General features: G+C 38.1%; 1 protein-coding gene and 1 long non-coding RNA gene across 6 annotated transcripts in view; one reads left to right on the top strand and one right to left on the bottom strand.

Moving 5' to 3' along the window:
• The first annotated feature begins 1,592 nt into the window (after window positions 1-1,592).
• Window positions 1,593-11,360, top strand: LOC148216543 (uncharacterized). The gene is made up of 3 exons (XR_015795200.1): window positions 1,593-1,673; window positions 2,334-2,533; window positions 9,076-11,360. It is a non-coding gene; the product is annotated as an uncharacterized LOC148216543 (long non-coding RNA).
• A 131-nt stretch (window positions 11,361-11,491) lies between these two features.
• The window catches only part of CALCRL (calcitonin receptor like receptor), a 72,404-nt gene continuing 64,145 nt past the window's right edge, over window positions 11,492-19,750 (bottom strand). For all 5 annotated transcript variants that reach the window (XM_025163538.2, XM_025163537.2, XM_007423413.4 and 2 more), the window contains 3 exons: window positions 18,640-18,858; window positions 17,748-17,789; window positions 11,492-14,053 (listed from right to left, as the gene is read on the bottom strand). In XM_025163538.2, the coding sequence (XP_025019306.1) occupies window positions 13,829-14,053; window positions 17,748-17,789; window positions 18,640-18,858 (486 nt within the window). In that variant the 3' untranslated portion in view covers window positions 11,492-13,828. The remainder of the gene's footprint in view (window positions 14,054-17,747; window positions 17,790-18,639; window positions 18,859-19,750) is intronic.

Genomic DNA, 19,750 nt, shown 5'->3' with positions numbered 1-19,750 from the left:
CATACTGGAGTCTGCATGAACAAGAACCCTAGACATCCTGAAGAGTTGGGTGACATGTGAGTGATGTGGATAGTCGGCAGGGCTTATTAGAAATGTCCTCAGAATCATTTATGATATTTTAGTGATTTTTAAAAAGTGCAAATGGCCTTTTATTGTATTATAGGCTCTTCTTCCATTTTTTTATGAATTACCATACCCCCACAGCTTATTATCTTTTGAAAAAGATGATCTGGGATAATGTTTTCTAACCTCCAGAATCATTTAATCACTCCTATGAGTGATGCCTACTCCTTTTTGAATAGGGCTATAGAAGTGCAGTGGTTCTTTATGTCATTTGCGGCAATGGGAATATAAGCTTCTCCAAGTTGAAACATGTATGAAGGAAACCTTTCCCGATTCAGTATTAGCCATCCCACAAGTTTTATGTGACTAAATGAGCAAACAGAGAATTCTCAGCTTTAAATGTAGCCTATGGTGCAATCCAACTTGGTAGCCTCAGATAAATCCCTCTACTCAGCCAGGTGGAAAATTGAAATAAGAAATTTAGTTTTAATTGGTTATACTTCTCTGCAATTGTTTTTGTATACAGCCATAGTATTGCTTATATGCCTTTAGTTGTATTTCCCTGGTAGTTCTTTTAAATATGGTATAAGAATTTTTTTTTTAATTCTTATGCTCTCTTATGCTTAAGTATGAAATTTTACAACTGTGCTAATATGCACTCAAGGATTTAAATACCTATAGTATTTATGGCCTGTGCAGAGGATGCCGATTTAAGGATGTGTAATGCTGCTTCCTTATCTCTCTGCCTCCTTCTGCAGTAAAGTGCAGGGTCAGCTTGTTAGAATAACAGTTATAGCCTTGACACATCCCCTACATCAGAGCTGCTATGCTGCATTTCAAAGAATGTGGCTGAAGTGTCTTCACATTTCGAATGATACCCAGGTCTCCCTTTCTGTTAACTTGTAGCCTTATCAGTGCAGTGTTGTCCAAACTTGGCCCCTTTAAGATGAGTGGACTTCAACTCCCAGAATTCCCCAGCCAGCATGGCTGGCTGGGGAATTCTGGGAGTTGAAGTCCACTCATCTTAAAGGGGCCAAGTTTGGACAACACTGTTCTAAAGTGAAAGAGAGACACACACATGGCTGGCTGGGGACTTCTGGGAGTTGAAGTCCACTCATCTTAAAGGGGCCAAGTTTGGACAACACTGTTCTAAAGTGAAAGAGAGACACACACATGGCTGGCTGGGGACTTCTGGGAGTTGAAGTCCACTCATCTTAAAGGGGCCAAGTTTGGACAACACTGTTCTAAAGTGAAAGAGAGACACACACATGGCTGGCTGGGGACTTCTGGGAGTTGAAGTCCACTCATCTTAAAGGGGCCAAGTTTGGACAACACTGTTCTAAAGTGAAAGAGAGACACACACATGGCTGGCTGGGGACTTCTGGGAGTTGAAGTCCACTCATCTTAAAGGGGCCAAGTTTGGACAATGCTGTGCTAGTGTGTATGCATGCTCAAGTTATCTTTGACCAAGATTCTATATAAGATCTATGTGACTTTGAGGCTTTGCTCTCAGCTCATCCAGGTGCAAGAGACCATCGACTGCCTGTAGCTGCTAGCTTTAGAAAAGAAGACGATTGTTGGATCCTCTCCAGCTGCGGGTGCTTAATTGGGTGAGTTTTCCATCACCATCTCTATTCCCCGTCTACAACATGAATACTGGTAGAAATATAAACAGCTGCTTTATTAAGTCAGGCCAGTAGTCTAGCTTAAACCTCTTCTCTGTCTAATTTAATATTAACCATAATGGCTAGTAGCATCACTATAAGGTTTTAGACAAAAGTTATTCCCAGTCCTATTTGGAGATGCCAGGACTGAATTTGAGATCTTTGGCAAACAAGTAATCTGTTCTATTCTGCACCAATAATAACAGTATAACTCACAAGATTGTTGTGACATTTTCTGAGAAATGGTGTACACTTGGGTCCTGTAAAAGTGCAACAAAAAATAATTACTTTATTGACTTACAGTATTTGCTTTCTCCTATACAACAGGCCACTGAGATTATACACCAGTTTGATTTCATAAAAAGGAAACCGCTTTATTTGCATCAAATACATTCCAATTTGGCCTGCCCCATTTATTGTTGAAAAATACAGGAATGCTTCCAAAAAGTAATTGTACAACACATATCTTAGTGTCTTAATATCTCATACAATTATTCATAATACTATGATTCAGTATTAGCAAAGACACATTAGTCAGCCTATGCGCAAATGCCAAAACTAGTAACAGCTTCTTGTTTTATTTTTGTTTTGTTTTCTTTTTTAAAGGGAGGAGAAAAACTAAAACCTCAGCTGAAGTTCACAACTTTATTTTTTCTGGCATTGCACAAATACTGGCCTGGGGACATGACAAGTCAAAGAGTGGAGTCTCTTTGAAAATGCACTTCAACAACAAAAGGTTAAAGTAACTCCCTAGCAGGAAAACAAACATCACTACCATTGAAAACTAAACTCTTGAATCCATAAATGTATGTATACTTAAAATGTATACTTATCCTTATTTGATACAGCAAATAGCTTGTTTAAATATTTTTCATGGTTTTTTTCCTCTCAGTACTGGGTTTTATAGTAATAGTCTAATACTCCAACATGTACAGTTTTGAAGTTTTTGTTTTTGTTAAATATGATGGAAGCAATGAATTTCTCATAGAAGGGATTGGAGGCTTACGCTGTAGCCTTAGTTATGAAGTGGCCAAAAGACATCTCCCTGTGTGTCTTTCTTTCACTTTAGAACAGTGTTGCCCAAACTTGGCCCCTTTAAGATGAGTGGACTTCAACTCCCAGAAGTCCCCAGCCAGCCATGTGTGTGTCTCTCTTTCACTTTAGAACAGTGTTGTCCAAACTTGGCCCCTTTAAGACGAGTGGACTTCAACTCCCAGAAGTCCCCAGCCAGCCATGTGTGTGTCTCTCTTTCACTTTAGAACAGTGTTGTCCAAACTTGGCCCCTTTAAGATGAGTGGACTTCAACTCCCAGAATTCCCCAGCCAGCCATGTGTGTGTCTCTCTTTCACTTTAGAACAGTGTTGTCCAAACTTGGCCCCTTTAAGATGAGTGGACTTCAACTCCCAGAATTCCCCAGCCAGCCATGTGTGTGTCTCTCTTTCACTTTAGAACAGTGTTGTCCAAACTTGGCCCCTTTAAGATGAGTGGACTTCAACTCCCAGAATTCCCCAGCCAGCCATGTGTGTGTCTCTCTTTCACTTTAGAACAGTGTTGTCCAAACTTGGCCCCTTTAAGATGAGTGGACTTCAACTCCCAGAATTCCCCAGCCAGCCATGTGTGTGTCTCTCTTTCACTTTAGAACAGTGTTGTCCAAACTTGGCCCCTTTAAGATGAGTGGACTTCAACTCCCAGAATTCCCCAGCCAGCCATGCTGGCTGGGGAATTCTGGGAGTTGAAGTCCACTCATCTTAAAGGGGCCAAGTTTGGACAACACTGCTTTAGAATAAGCTCTCCAGTGGTCTGCAAGCCCCTGGCTTCCCACATCTCAATTATCTTCCAAAGGAAGTTGCCCTAAAGAAACTCTTCCATGCAGTAGGTGTGTGTGTGTGTTGTACAACAGCAGCCTAGGTCACCTTATGATACTAAAGCAAGGTCAGAAAATATCACCTGAAGAATATGGAAAGAAATTCAAAATAACCTGAATGACAAGCTGGAAAAACTGAAACACTTTTCATAGAAGAAAACTGAAACAAATCAAGCAAAACACACAAACACCAAAAAAACCTGCAAAGATTTTGGCACAATATGTAACACAAGAGGGAAGCTCAAAGGGAAAGTATTTCTTATGGATACTGAGTAAGATTACTATGTGAATTGTCTGATTTAGCCAAGGAGAAGATGAGAAACTCATTTGGTGATGTCTGAAAGTTTCATTTCCGCCTAAGCCTCATGAGGTTTTCTATGAAGTTGACAAAGATTACAGCTGCTGCTTCTTCAGATTTCATTTCAAGCAGTAATTATATCCTGATTTATTTCAGCGTAATTTCTTCGTCCACTATAGAAACATGACCTTCAACCACCATGAATCTATTAGCCATTTCAGACAATGATTCAAGATTCATATTATTCCCATTAGTCTTTAGTCAGAATGATGTTTCTTCCCAGTTTTATGAGGATGATCTTGCCCTCCAACACAGTTAAAAACAGTTCTTTTTGTTTTTGTTGTAAATACAAGCCCCAAGATATACAGATCTTTTTATTATCAGTGAATAACAGTATCCAATTAAAAGCAAATAAATGAAATCTAAGAGCTTTGACATATAAAGATGCTATCAGCTTAATTATGAAAGAGTAGCAAGAACACTTTTGACATTTGATTAGCATCAAAACATGAACACAAACCTTTATTGACCTAATCATAAAGAAGCATCAAAGTCATCATTTTATGGAGTAGCCTGGACAGTTTTTGTCTAGTTAATAATTCTAAGTACCACAGAGAATATAAGACATTTCTACTGTGTCAGATTTTTTTCCCACATTTCCCACCAGAACTTTTGCCAGTTCCTGGAACAAATATCACACAATTGTTTCCAACAGACACAAAGAACCATAGTTGCAATAGTTAAAGATGCTACAGATTTGTCTTCCTGTAAGGCTCAGAATAAAGAAGCCTGATATCTTCCAACAAGAACAATGCCTGGGAAATGTAAGAGGTGTACCTAAACCTTTGACTGAAACTGGCTTAGCAATTTCCTTTCTGCAGGGAAGCCTGGGGACTGCCATTCTATTGGGAAAATAGACCAGAATTTCTAACAGAGAAGTTACACAGTTTTATTTCCATGGATTCTTTGCCAGAAGCCGTAACTTTCAAGGGATCTACAACCAATTCAATTTAGTGGTGTTCTTCAATTCCATGGGCTTTGGGATTTCTAGAAAGCATGCCATTCGCTCTATCAAATTAACTCTGTGATTTTTTCCCCCCTTTGTGTTTTTAAAGCCAGCTTGTGACCTTCTAGAAATGGCTGAATTATAAGCAACAACAGTTTTAACCACCATGGCCAATGGTGAACGATGCTGGGAATAGCAGTGCAGCTGGAGAACCTCAACATTGCTTTAAGCTAGCAAGCATCATGTTGGCTTAGGCAGGCCTTCTTGGCAGAATGGAGGAGAGGGAAGAATGGTGGCTTCTTTTTTGCATCTCTGATATAATTGTGTGCATATACACAGTGTGGCTTAATGGAGAGTTGAGAAGTTTGCTCCTCATCACTCAGAGAGAAATACAATTATTTCCACCACATCTTCCAGAATACCATCAATAAATAATCAACATTTTTGTAATATTGATACAGCTACCCTGTGTCTCAGCAAGTAGCACTATCTGGCTGACCTTGACTAACTGTGGCAGCTAAACAGTAGTGGACCAGTTAGGACTTAGACAGACCACTAGAAAATCCTGGGGCTGTAGAATACCCTGGAAATGGAATAATGTCTGGAAGAAGGCAGTGGCAAGCCACTTTTGCTAAAAAAATCTGTATGGTTGTGTCCATCTAGTCACCAGGGATTGAGCTTGATTCAAAGAGATCTTCATCTTTTTAGAGTTACTCCATAACAAATGGGGCTCACAACAAATACAATATTAAAATGCAGTCTTAAATTATCACCTACTACAACTAAACACAGTTTAAAACTAAGATACAGTTACCTCCCCTTCCCCAGAAGTTAAAAAGCCTTGATGAACAAAGTAAGCATCAAGATACTAAAAAGAATCCAGGTGAACCTCTTGAAGAATGTTCCATAACTGTGATGCTACCACCAAAAAAATATACTCTGATGGTCACCTTCTTTCCCACATCTAAAGGGAGCCCTTAGACCAGAACCTTGGAAAAAGATCTTAAGGATTAGATTGGTGGGTATTAGAGATGGTGATCTTCAGAAAACCTCATGCTATCCTTGTATTTGGAATTTAAATATTAAAACAATACTTTACACTAGCCCAGAAATAGACTGAGCATCATAGATATAGGTATAGATATGTAACTGTAACTTAGTTTTAATTCAAAGGGCTGGACAGCACCTCCATTCCTCAAAGGTACTTTGGAGTCCATGGGACCACAAACATAACATGTCTGCAACTCTTTTTCTCCAGATAACACACCATTAATTTAGCTGCTGTAACTATTCTTCAAAGAACTGTCTAGTGGTAACAGGAATTTGCTGCAGCAGAATTGTATTCTTGGGGAGAGCTGATGACTAATAAAATGATCAATCGTATATACAGTATAGCTGTTTTATATCTCAGGAGAGCCTCACACTAAAATATATGATTTCTACATAGAGTGCCCTGTATCTTCAACACACAAATTTATACGCCCACTCACATGCTATTTAAGCAGCCCTACTTAGAAGTAACACTACTGTAGTTGAGAAAAAGCAAATTATTGGTTTAATGTTGCCTGAACATCTCTTTCATGTTTTGATAGTAGATGATTCACAATCCAATTGATGCAGCATTCTAGTTTAAATCCTATAAAAATATATCATTCTGCTCTTGCTTGCCTATACAGATTTATTTCCAAGCATAAAGTTATAAAAATGAAAGGCAAAGCATGTATGTGGTTTCGGAACCAATCTTTTTCCCCTTCAAAACTCCACAAGGTTGCATTTGCTCCCAGAAAAAAATACTACTATTAATGCCGCTGCCTGCCTTGAGTCAATCATGCATTTTTCTCTCTCTGGAGACTGGGATCTTTCTGGATATCTGGATGAGTGCTGAGGATTAAATCCTTTGCAGCCCAGATCATAATGCCAGTCCAAAAGCTCACTTTTAGTACATAAAAGTCATGCGTGTGAGAACCAATCACAGATTTGCTCTCATTGTTTCACTCTTCCTTTGGCCACTTTCTGGTCTTGCATCTTGGTCTTCTCTAATGTAATTCAGAGAAATTGGCCACTTTGGTGGGCAGTAGTAATATCAAGATGGTTTCTCAGCATCAATTCTGATTGGACAAACAAAGGGCAAAGCACAGGAAATCTAATTTTTTTTTTCTCCATTGTAGTTGGACTATCTGACTTGATGTCCTTTCAGGTCCGGTTTGGATGCACGTTTCTTGTTCCTACAACTAACATCTGAAGTACAACCAAGCAAAGTTTCAATTCAATCATGGCTTCTTTATCAAGGAAACCTTAAACCAGTGCTTTTGCCATTCAAGATATTTATATTGTTTCACTGAAGGCTAGAGAGCAATATTGTGCCTCTTTCAATCCTACTTGTTCACAGAAACACAGAAAAGCTCCCCTTCCTGGACCAAAACCATGTCTATACATTATTAAATATCGGTTTTCTTATTCATATTTATACACTGGCAAGATTATATGATGCTATATCACTTTTGCAGTTATTTTTTTCTAGTTTGCTTCTCTTTTTAAATATTAGTTTATTGGCTTCACACATTTCTTCTGTTTGTGGAAGAAATTAGGATTCAGGGAAAAAACACACTGGAAGATGGTGAATGTTGACAATTTCTTCTGCTCGTTCAACTGCATTCTTAAGGGCAGTTTTGGGCGTTGGGGCTTGGGGAGGTTACTGTTCATCCCCTTCTTATATCTATGGGATCATCTCATTTAAGAAGTTCTGCCCTGCACAAATCTAGATGTAGCTCACTTTTTAAAAAAATCATCCTTTTAAAACATTTAAACTTAGATATTCAATGTTTTCAGTTTTTAGAAAGAAAATTAAAGAAGGAAATCCACTACAAATATCAAGCTCCTGTGAACATTCACTCACTAGTTAGTTTAATGTTTGTTTTGCAACAACCATCTGAACAGCCAACATAACCAAGGGATATTTTGTACTCATTAACATTTTCTCATGTCCATAATTTATAAAATTAGAATTGTACGTTTCTCATTTTCATCTGGCATTGTTATATTGTCGTGAAGGAAACAATGAATTATATCCTTATGCCCAAACAGCACATCACTGTGATCTGCCCAAAAGGCTGACTTACCCAAGCACTCTTATGTATTTTACTTAAAAGAAAAAAGGCTGTTGATCAAAGCTTGATTTCCACTAAGAAATGGAATCATTCTTTATCAGATCTGCCTTACTTTACCTTCAAGAAGCTTGAAACACATTAAACTGAGAGGCCCGGCTAACTAACTCAAAACTCTTCAGGCTCAATTACCTAGTTCAATTACATTAAACGGGCAAGGAGATCTGATTAACTAGAGTAGATGGATGTTGACTATAAAATTTAAATAACCGCTGATAGAAAAAAGGAAATGGCTGTTTGAAACGGGCCTTTATTCTCTCAGACATTTTTCATAGAAATTGGACAGAATGCACCTGTGTGAGTGTCGGTGAGATTCAAACTGTGCTAGTGCTGGAAATGAAAAAATTGAGACACTGAGGTTGTTTGGTTTTATGCCTGGGACTGATGTTGCTTTGAAGCTCACACTGTCTGTTCATCCAGAATGCAACCCTATAAATCTCTTATCTTGGTTATCTCTAAATAGAGAGATCTTTATTACAACATAGTAAAATCTCCATTGTTGCTCCCGCTGGACTCTGGTTTCAATCAGAATTAAATTCATTCCAATAAGCTCATGCTGCAGCTAATCTGTTGTGAACCTCACTATCCTTGTGTGTTATGGCTGCACAAACTTTATTGGCTGCCTGCGACCCCCAACCTTTTGAATGTAGCTGCCAGAATGCTTTTCAAAGCTGCTACTGAACTGTAATACTTAATGAGTTGAGAAGAAAAAAGTATGAAATATTTGGAGAAGCCGGGGGGGTGGGGGTGGGGCAATAATTATAGGAACTATAATTAGTTTGTTTTGGTCCTGATTTCACCTTAAAAACCTCATTCCCTTTTTAGTCAGCACAATACTCCAATTGCAAGTCTGGTTCTCATCCTATAAAAATAAGAATGCCTATCTCTACATAGACATTTTTAATGCTTAGTTTTAGGGGTTTTAAAAATGGATTTATACAGTTAATATTGAGAAACCCTTAACCTAAATGTGATCTTCTAATATTATTGGGTATATTTTGCCTCATTTTGTACAGGCGTACTGGAAAATTCTTGCTCCATGGTGCTGCCTTGTAGCGTAAAGGATTGAGAGACAAATGAGGAAAATTGCTCAAAATTGGACAGAGGAAATCCCATTCATGGAAACCTACCCACTTTTCAGCAATCCCCTTATCAGCCACTTCTACCATAGCCTGCTGTATTCATCAACAGCCTCCAACATTTAAGAATAGTTTGGCAATGGAGCTGCTGCAAGGAAGAACATGTAGTAAATCATCTTTCACCTGGCTCCTTCCAACAGCATTTCTTTGGATTCAACCCACGGTATATTATCCTAGTTCAACTTTTTTCAGCACTGAATATTGTTTGAATTCCAATACTCTTAAGATGAAACTGAAACAGTATGCACATTGATAATTGATGATGATGATGGAAAAACTGGAGAAGACCACCCAGAGCATTCTAAGGATCACAAGAAAATGGTGATTTTTGACACTTTATGAACTGACCTCATCTACAGAAAGGTGTTTATTCATTTGAGGTAATATGCTGCAACATTAAAATTTAAAAAGTTATTTTTATTAGATACCAAAAGTAATGTGCCTTTTCTGCCTCATTCTGTTGCATGTTTTCAGTGAATAACTGATACATTCTTAAAAGAACTTTGAACTGCAGTCCAAAAGGCCATTGTTTTAAGGTCTTTCCTTTATAATCATATGTTTAAGGTAATATACTATTCATACTATTTATTATTTGCATCATGTGCACAACAGATATCTACGCTGGGTTCAGGTCATTAAAGGATTGGTTTATTCAGAAATATTTGTTCTCTGTGCACCATCCTGTGCTGGCAGGAATGGTGGAATAAGCCATCTGAGACAGAACATTTTCACCATCCTGTATCCACTCAAACATAATACTTTCAGCCTGATGACAGTGTAGCAATAAAGATGAAGTGTTCGGGTTGGTGCAGGAAACATTCAATGGATCAGTTTCCATTGTCTTCTATGAAGTGTTCCAGCTGCATGCATCGGTGTTCCAAATTACCTTCTCAAAACACTGACTCACTCATTAATTAAAAAAATAAGTAAAAAGAGACCCAGCAAGTTGGCTTTAGATGCAATAAACCAGTTCTGAATTTTCTTCAGATTTCTGCCAACCAAAACGATGCCACACATTAAAATCTGTAAGAAAGATGATATCCTAGAAGGCTGCAACTTCTCAGAAGTCTTCTTCTCATACTACTTTTGAAAAGCAGAGATGAAGTTACCATACCCATGAGAAAAAAAAAATAATTGGAAAAAAAAAGTTGGAAAATAAGCACTTGGCCTTCCATGATGGAACAGTTAGAGCAAATGGGAGAGTTTGTATTGCAGTTCTCCAAGGAAGAGGCACGTAGTAGAATTAAAACATTTTGTTGTGCAGTTTGGGTCCAGATGTGATTCCAGATGTTAGCACACTGAACTTTCTCTAAGCGAATAACATTAGAATTCAACCCCCTTTATATGAAAATATGATTTCTCTGACCTGCATTCTGTTACGCAGTTTTGCCAGATTTGTCTTGCTTGCATTATCTATTACATTCTTCTTAGCCTTGGGGTGAAGTTGTGCAAATCCTTCAGTGGAAGCTGGTTATTTTTTTGAGATGCAGCACACATTGTCCACTTCTTTTTGGTCTGAAGGATAAAAGCTTAACAATTCTTTTTTTAAAAAAATATTTTCTTAAGAAAGTAACTTTTGTAGCTTTTTTGCATAATCATAGCCTAGACACAATCCTGATCGCAGGCATGTTTTTCAAAACAAAGAGATGGGGCTGAGAATTTACTGTCTTCAAATTTATATCAGCAGCAGCACTATGCTACCCAGTCTGATAGAGTCCAGCAGCCCATGCAATGAAAAAGTAAAATGGAAGCATTCATCGACTGTCACCTAAACTTGCCCAAAATATTAGTGATGATAAAGTCATCATTTTTTTCAGTGGTTGGTCTCATATATCCCAGTTTCCGAACAAGCCCTGATAGCCTGGTTCACTCCTACAGCTAAACAAGAACTGTGGTTTATAAACCACAATGGCTAGGTCCACAGATGATGTTAAACTGAAATGACGCTAGCCACATTTTAGCCTGGGTTCAATGTGAACCCAGCCTAAACTGTTAGTTCTTAAGGGATCCCAAATATTAACTAGTTAGCTGCTGACTGGTCACAAAATGAGAGTGTGAAACTCCGAGAAAGGAGGAAACCCACATGCTTCACAATGCTTAAAAAGGGAAGGAGGTTCTGCTGAAGATGAAGCTGTATTTGATCCTCTGTTTGCTAGTTTCATGTATCAGAAGGACTTCAGTATGCATGATCAACAATAACACCTGGAGAACTCTTATGCTTTCAAATGAAATCAGCTACAGTAAAAACAAAACAAAACAAAACTTACTTCTTCATAAGTTTTGAAAGGTTTATTTCACCTAACTTCATGTGCTGTTGCATATTTATTTTGCTATTCAGTATACAAGATTTATTTATCTTTTTTTTTAAAAAAAGAATGTTTCACAAAGGCACAGCATAAAGTTCTTATCAAACTTCCTTGAAAGATATTTATCCTATTAAATCTTTTGCACAGTTCTGGATCAGTTAAAAATACAGTAACAGTGGTTTTGTCCATTGGGTAAAGCACTTCTGAGTGTATATACAGGCAGAAGAATAAAACCCAGTAACCTCAGACAACACAAAGTTAAACCAGTTCTATGCAAATCAGGAGAGGCTTCATTCAGAAGGCTATAGCTACAATCTTGCAGACAATTAAGGTGGCCTCAAATCCCACTGACTTCCATGTAGCTTTCATGTTTTCAGACCAGAGTGGAGGACACCTTGCTGACTGTAGCCCCTTAAGGGTTCTGTACAAGGCCCAATATTAGGACAGCCTCTTTGGCCATCTCATCCATTGGCTTCAAATGAACAAAGAGAGGTAAAACAAACACACAAAATCAAAGGACTTCTATTGGAAATCTGCCAGCACAACAATTTCTACTGAATACACTTTTTTCAGTTCCTCCTGTACCTGCTCTGGAGTTCCCCAGCCATCCAGAGTAGATTTGGAGAGGGTTGTAAAAGGGAGGAGAACTGCCCTTCTTTCCCTCCCCTCCCCTCCTCTCCAGTCATCAGTGGAAGAAAAGAATTGCACTTTTCCCACTGACCAAAAAAAAAAAAAAAAAAGTCAAGGTCTAAACAACCCCACTAGTGCTTGACCAAGAACTATACATTTGAAACCAAAAATCTACCTAGTTTAGGAGTCTGAACTGGGGTGCTCAGCATGATTAGATCATCATCATTTGGTCTTTGCTCACCCCAATAGGAACAACTCATTTCTAGCCCTGGATTTTGAGTGAGAATGTCTCTGCCTCTGTAAAGGTAATAGGAGGATAGGATCACTGTTGACTATAAGTGACAGCATTCTGGCTGTGGGCCTGGATCATGGAGCCCCTGTGGGTATACTACTTCCGTTACTAGACCCTGTCTTCCAGTACTGATTCCCCCCATCCATAGCTTCCACTCAGCGAAAATAAATAAAGGTGGTTTGAGCCCCATCACTCCTCTCTGCTCTCTAAAAGGCTCAGCTGCTGCACTGTCTTCTGTTGTTCTGGTCAAAGCAGCTGCCCAATCAGGGAAGCCTATCTACAAATTATCATACTTTTTTCTAACTTGGTCAGTTAAACACCCAACCTTTCTTTTCCCGCACTCAGTCGTGACCGATTCTGCGGCAACCACCGGGACGAGTCCCTGCAGTTTTCATGTCTTAAAGAAGTTTTCACCCAACTTCTTTACTGAATACAAATCAACCAGTGACACTGGTATAGCATCTTCAGAGCATATGCTGCAATATATGTACAGTATACTGCAGTGCACGCACTGCTCCTGCATAAGCATTTACTTGGCTGGAGTTAGATTCGTGCATATGTAAAACTGGACCCATTAATTAAAACAAAAGGAAAGCCCACAGATACACAGAAACTCCACCTTACAATCACAGCTCCCATGCCTACCAGATACTGACGGGATATGATGACTACTTTCTTTTATGTTCCTTACAGGAATTGAAGGGAAGAGGCAGAGGTATACCTGAAAATGTTGACCCTTATATTTCTAATAAATTTGAACCCACTTCATTTAAAATATTCCAGATTGGTTTGTATCCATCTTTGTCAGACTTAGAGGCTCCACGGTCAACATGAAAAATGCTTTGCAATTCATGATTTTTTCCCAAGATTTAGACTGTGTTTGTTGGTTGCATTTAAGACAACAGAATATGATAAATACCGTATGTACATGTTTTGAAGCAACAAAATGGCTGCAAAATGACAACCCAGTCATGATACAAACTGCTGAAAAAATACAGAACTTTCTTTGATTTCCTTCGTACAAAATAATTGCCCAATTTGTCTACACAGTAGAAGTTGAAGAGGCAAAGTTGATCTATCTCCAGATATATTCATATGCAGAAAACATATATACAAGTACAGATCTAACTAGGGCATGATTGATCCCATTAAAATCTCAACCAGCATCTTTCTGAATGTTTTAAATCCAGAGGTTGAAGCTTAACATTTCAATGGTTGGGTGTCACCAGCTCCAGTATATAAGCACTCACATGCTAAGATATGCTAATGCATGTGGACACAAGAAACAAATTGAAACTCATTGCATTCTTCAAGAACAACCATCCTGCCAAAAGTCACTGCTGCTCATGGAGTCATCTACTTGAAATAATATATTGGTGAGAACTGAAACAGTCTTCTGTAATCACCCATACAGCTTTTCAGGTTTAAAAGCAACATTTTCCATGTCGTGAAAGCTTTTTCCATTTAAATGTTCACTGGTGCAGTCGTGGTTATAACTGAAGCTTTGGCCATCAGTGATGGAGGAAGAAGCTGTATAGGAAGCTGATCGGAGACCATCGGAGTGAGCAAAGCTATGCTCAAACTGGATCCTGTACTGATTCCAGTGCCTCCGTAGGACAGACTGGACCTATTTCAGGGAAAAGGGGAAAAAAATATAAATATAAATATATATACAGTGTGTGTGTGTGTGTGTGTGTGTGTGTGTGTACACACACACACGTTAAAGGGGGAGAAAAGAAGTTCAGTATATGTTTTCTTCATCTTATCTTCTGGGTCAACAATTGCATATCACTGGTCAAGACTCAAACCTATTCAGCGTTTTTTTCCCTTCCCAGTGAGAGCAAAGGAAGAAAACAGGGCTGAGCAACTAGGGTATATAAAGGCAAGAAGAGATCTCTCAAAAAGACAAGCAATAAGGAGAAAAACATATACAATATCTTTGCATTTCTAGATGGTTCATTTGGTCATTCAAGTAATTTAATGCCACACAAATTGTGGAGTAAGCTTTCTTAAGCAGGTATTAATAACTATTAAATCCTGATCCATATTTCTATTTTCACTTTTCATTTCCACAGCACTGAGACCTGAATAGCTGAAGTCTGTAATAGTTGTCTTTGACAGAGTGAGGAGGGTTAAGCTACTCCCACTTTTGATACTCTGTTCCCTTGCCATGGGTCACTCTCCTTGAGAACTTTATGGCCCCAAAGGTACAGCAAAAACCATTAATTGAACTTTAGTTCATCCCAGCTCTTTCTGTAATAACCGAGAGAGCCCTTGATCTAGGTCCTTACAGACACAGAAACCTGCATGAAATGACTGCCATTTCAAATAAAAGGAAAATGTTACAAAATATTTTTCCAAAATAGTAGCTGTATTAATCCGTTGCAAGAACAGCAAAGAATCTTGGGGCAGCACAAAAGATTAACATATTCATTATAGAAGAAGCTTTCATGGAATTTGGACCACTTGATTAAACACAAGTGTTTACTGTTGCAACCAAAGATTAAAGTTAATGAAGACAGAAGGAATTAGAAAGCAGGAGAAAGCATCATTCCAAAACTGATAATTACCTATCACAGTATCATTCCAGTTCTCCCTTGGCCAAAGAGAAAATGGGTTCTGTGGATAAGTGTTATATTTAGCCTTGAAACTACTGGGCTGCAAGGAAGAATCTCTGGATGAAAGGTTGCTTGAGAATCCATGTATACTTCTCTGAGCAACCATAAGGGTGGGGAAATTACAAAAGTAATAAATATTTTATAACACTACTGATCAATTTTAGATGCTCAGCAGCATGTGAGACAGTGTATTTTTGTTGGCTTAATCCTACAGGAGTTTTCAGTTGACAAACCTGATTCATATTTCCATCAGGCTGGTGGAAAAACTGTTTCCTGAATAGAGTTCACCTTGGTTAAAAATATGCTGGATAATACAAATGAAGGCACATAAGGTCTGAATTTGTTTACCCACTTCTTTGGAAGGATGTTCTGTTTTACAATAGTTTCCGTACATACAATGTGGTAAGCCACCTGTGCAACAGGAAGTTTGATTTACTAGAGGCCTTGATGAAATGTGAATGGAATTCATCGCCTCCAAGAACAGTTGATACCAGAGTGAAAGATCGCAAAATCTGCTCAAAGGTTAAAAGATGTTGAAGGGAATCTTGTGGTTAAAAATCATCAGCTCCTGATCAATGTTATCATAATAGTAAAACACAACATCAGTATCCCTCTATATTAATTATAGCATTTTGTGCAAAATAGTTCTGGAGACAAGAGTTACAAAGAAAATCTGTAAGAGGGAGACATTGTTAAGAAGTTTCCTTTCTGTGCATTTCCTTAACTTATTTTTAGGACCTAAAATATAGAAATCCAGGAATCAATCTACCTAGTGGGAACAGGCCTTAGGAAGTAGTATTTTTCTTCTGTTAAGTGCTGATGAGACGGTAGGAACTATACTTCCTGTTTGAATACTGATTTTCCATCTGATGCTGACATCTACTATTTTATCCTGTGCTACTAAGCTGTGATTGCTTATGAACAAGCAATCACTACCCTGCTGCTCTGACTATACACAGGACGGTTTGCATGGTGGGTATCAACTCTCCATGCTGAATGTAAGATTTTCAGTAGGCTGAAAAACTTTTCTGCAACTGTATGGAAGCACTACAGTAAAAATCGCAAACAAGTGGATTGCCATGTAAAGTGATCTTTGTTTTGCTCATCTTCAAATGTCAATCTGGCAGGCATTTCAGCTATAATGTTCACAAACTTTTAGTGGGATCCCTGGTATGACTCAAAATTCCAGTGGTTTCAAAGCATGCTGTTCTTCTCAAAGAATAAGATCTTTAGAAGTTAGAAATAACTGCAAGTCACTAAAATATAAAACATTATCTCTTAAATATAGAACCTTCAGTATAATTGAAGAGCAAATCCAAATGGAGAATTCAAGATAAACAGGATTTAAATGTGGGTGGATTGACTGAAATTGACGAAGTAGAAAATGCATTTTGAAATTTGTATATTTCTGAATAAGCATAACTTAATAACTGGTTTCACTTCAGCTACAATGGACTGAAGTGAGCTATATTGTCCAGAACACAGTCTCCAAACTGTACCTTTCCACTTTCCCTTGGCACTGCTTAGAAACAAGAGACAGATTATTGTTTGGCTATCATCTTTATACATGTTCAAGGATATTGAGCCAGATCACTTTTTTTGAAAGATAACCAATGTAACCATTTTCCCTAAAAAAGACTTACTGAGACTGTACAAGGTAAAGTTTCACCATGACTATTTACCAATAAAACCATTCTGATGTTAAGACAATCCATTTCCCCTGAGAGAGGAAAACAGACAAAAAGCTTATAAATAGGAATGTGGTGCAATACAGATTTGAAGCCAAAACGATACTGTACTTGAGGATGCTGTGGGTGTGCAAATCTCAGCTATCAGCATCTCCTTAAAGAAGCTGTGTCTTTTTCTGGACAGGTGTGAACTAAGGAGCCACTGTCAGAATGCGACAAGGTGCTTAAGAGCAGGCGTGGGCATACTGTTGGCAGCTCAACACAAACGCATATTTTCTTGGGATCACATGTCGCTATGCAAACCCAGGAAAAGCAAAGCTTTCATGGCTTGCGTGCACACAAACACACACACACTTTAGTTGCTTTTCAACTGCAGTGTCTTCCTCTATTACTGCATTCTTGGTGATAAAAATGAACCCTTCCCCATTCACAATAATTATTTGGAGAATAACAATTTTCTTTCATGACGTGAATCATAAAGATTTAGACTTTGAAAACTAATCAACATGTTGTAAGGGTCTTCTAGTCTGAGACCATGAAATACAACTGCAAAATCAGCCATGCGTAGATTCCATGGATAATTCTGGCTTAAAATTTAAAATCCTTTTTTTTTTTTACTTCTAAGAAAGCCATTTATTTTATTTAGTGCTTATATCTGAGAAAGATGTTTTTCCCCTTTCAGCTACAGATAAGAAATGATTCCAGACAGAGAGTTCAGTGTGACTCATTAAAAGGTATGGTGCATTCTCTTTGATAATTTTCTGAGGAGTGAAAATGACTGAAGCAGCACTGGGGGAAAAAAGGATGGTTAAAAGATAATGGAAGACTGTCATCTATCTCTCTCTTAAAATCCCATGAAGGATGCAGGGTGATTTAACTCTAATCTGGAATCATCCTAAAACCTTTTTCTTTATTACTGCAGCTTTAGCTACTTTTAGAACCTCCAGCACAGCTAGGTTTCATACCAACAATCCAACTCATTCATAAAAAGAGATATATAAATGAATTACTGTACCTCTCCATTAAAAAAACAGAAAATTGTTGCCACCAGCAAGCCCTGCAGAGTAAAACAGAAAGTTACTACTTGCCTGACATACGTTTGTGTTTGATGAACACCCAAACAAGGCATTCCCTCTGAAGTCATTCCATGGCTATGTTTTTTAGCAAATCCCAGAATCCCAACTCATGCCATTCCAGAGGGACCTTCCTTCATTCTCAAAAATGGTTTAGAGGAGGTGTGACAGGCAGCTGGAAGTCAGCGGGGGCATTATAGGTCATAACTATCATTTGATTCATTCCTCTTTTGGTCCATCCTAGTTAGTCCAATTTAAATAGGACTGAAACAAGGGGGTTCTAAAATACCTCCCTGCAAGTGATACCTTCAGTGCATCAGTTCTCTGCTGACTGACTGCAGCTTTGATGTTATTTAATCTGAAAATTGTTCTTCTCTTTTCTAATCATGCTTTCCTTTGACTTTGCATTGGAGGCTCTTGTGTGGGCATTCCATAGCCAAATGTTGTTGGCTAAGAAAAATGTATTAGAAGGAGTTCTGCCAAAGCAATAACTACAAAGTTTACAAGGAACTCATTCTGGTGCATGATTACAAAACATCAGGCATTGGAAAGAGCCTCTCAAGGGCTAGAGGCTGGCTACAAAAAAGACATTTGCTCCCTTTCATATCCCTTGAAAAATGGACAAACTAGCACCTTTCATGAAGGTAAAAATCACTGAATGAATTGTCCTCCCACCCATTCCTGCATTATCCTCCAGTTCTTAATATGAGAAATCTGACCAAAATACGTATTTCAAGACTCCCAACTGCTGCTTGGATAAGAAATTGATTAAATTACTCATTTTGTTCAGGCTCCAAGCACTATGAATTGCCAACACTTCTTCACCCATGATACCTGATAGTGCATCAGGATATGTATCACGTAGTTGAAAATCTCTGCAGCAACGTGATCTTCTGGCTGCCATGGAAACAGCACAAATTCAATGCCAAGCAGTGGCACCAGTATGAGGGTGGCTCTGACTGCCTTCATGTAGAGATTGGATTCCGCCTGGTGGGTGACTTTTAATTTAGTGATTAGAACACGGACAATGTTCAACAGGAAAAAGAGATTCACCTATGAGGGGAAGAAGAGTATTCTGTTAATGTTTATGATTTTGTTTTGCAGATCATATGCCACACTTCCAAATCAAAACCCCAAAAGTATCTGAGTTGGGGGGAGGAGAGTGGCTGAGGTGGCAGGAACAAGGTGCCCAAATCCATTGTGAAAAACCAAAAGATGCAAGTGTTTAAAATAGCTTGTTACAATGCATTTGGTAATATTAACCATACTGTATGTTCAAAGACCGTTTTATTGAACAAGTGGATAAATGATTGTTTGTATAGTTTTATTATATTTTCCAAGATAACAATAATTAGAGTCGTTTGCTCCATTTACATCAGTAAACAATGAAAATTCAGAAAAGGGGCCTGGAACATCCCTGGGTAGATCAGACCAATCCTATCAAAACCCAAAATCAGCCAAAGGTTGGCTTGGGAATCCAGGGGAAAAGGAAAAGCGCCCAATCTTTCTGTTAACATTGACAGGCTATTTTTAAAAAATTATTCTAACTATTGTTAATCAATTTTATACTGCTTTTCACAAAAGAACGTTATCTTGAAGTAAGGAGCAACAAATTAAAAGTTATCTGCATCATATATAGAATAACTACTAGACAGATAAAACTCCAAACCTTCACACTCAATATTTACAAGCAAACTGGTCAAATATCTTGGAGTTATTCTGGATCTACTTATATGTTGTGCTATTTCCTCCCTCTATTTTTCCTTTTCCTCCTGTTTTTAAATTGCATATTTATGTTAGTAGTTATCTTGATTATTTAAAGCGCATGGCTTAATAATATGTAAACGTATCACACTTAACACTTGGATTTTTTGATTTGTTAAGTTATTATGTTGCTAGAGTTATTGTTATTTCCTTTTTTGTATTTAAACATATAAGTTATGTA

The sequence above is a fragment of the Python bivittatus genome, unplaced genomic scaffold, assembly GCF_059951505.1.
Source record: "Python bivittatus isolate LINGU-HERP-01145 unplaced genomic scaffold, Pbiv_v1 ctg000200_np1212, whole genome shotgun sequence".
NCBI classification, from domain to species: domain Eukaryota; kingdom Metazoa; phylum Chordata; class Lepidosauria; order Squamata; family Pythonidae; genus Python; species Python bivittatus.
This window is presented reverse-complemented; position numbering and strand designations above follow the sequence as displayed.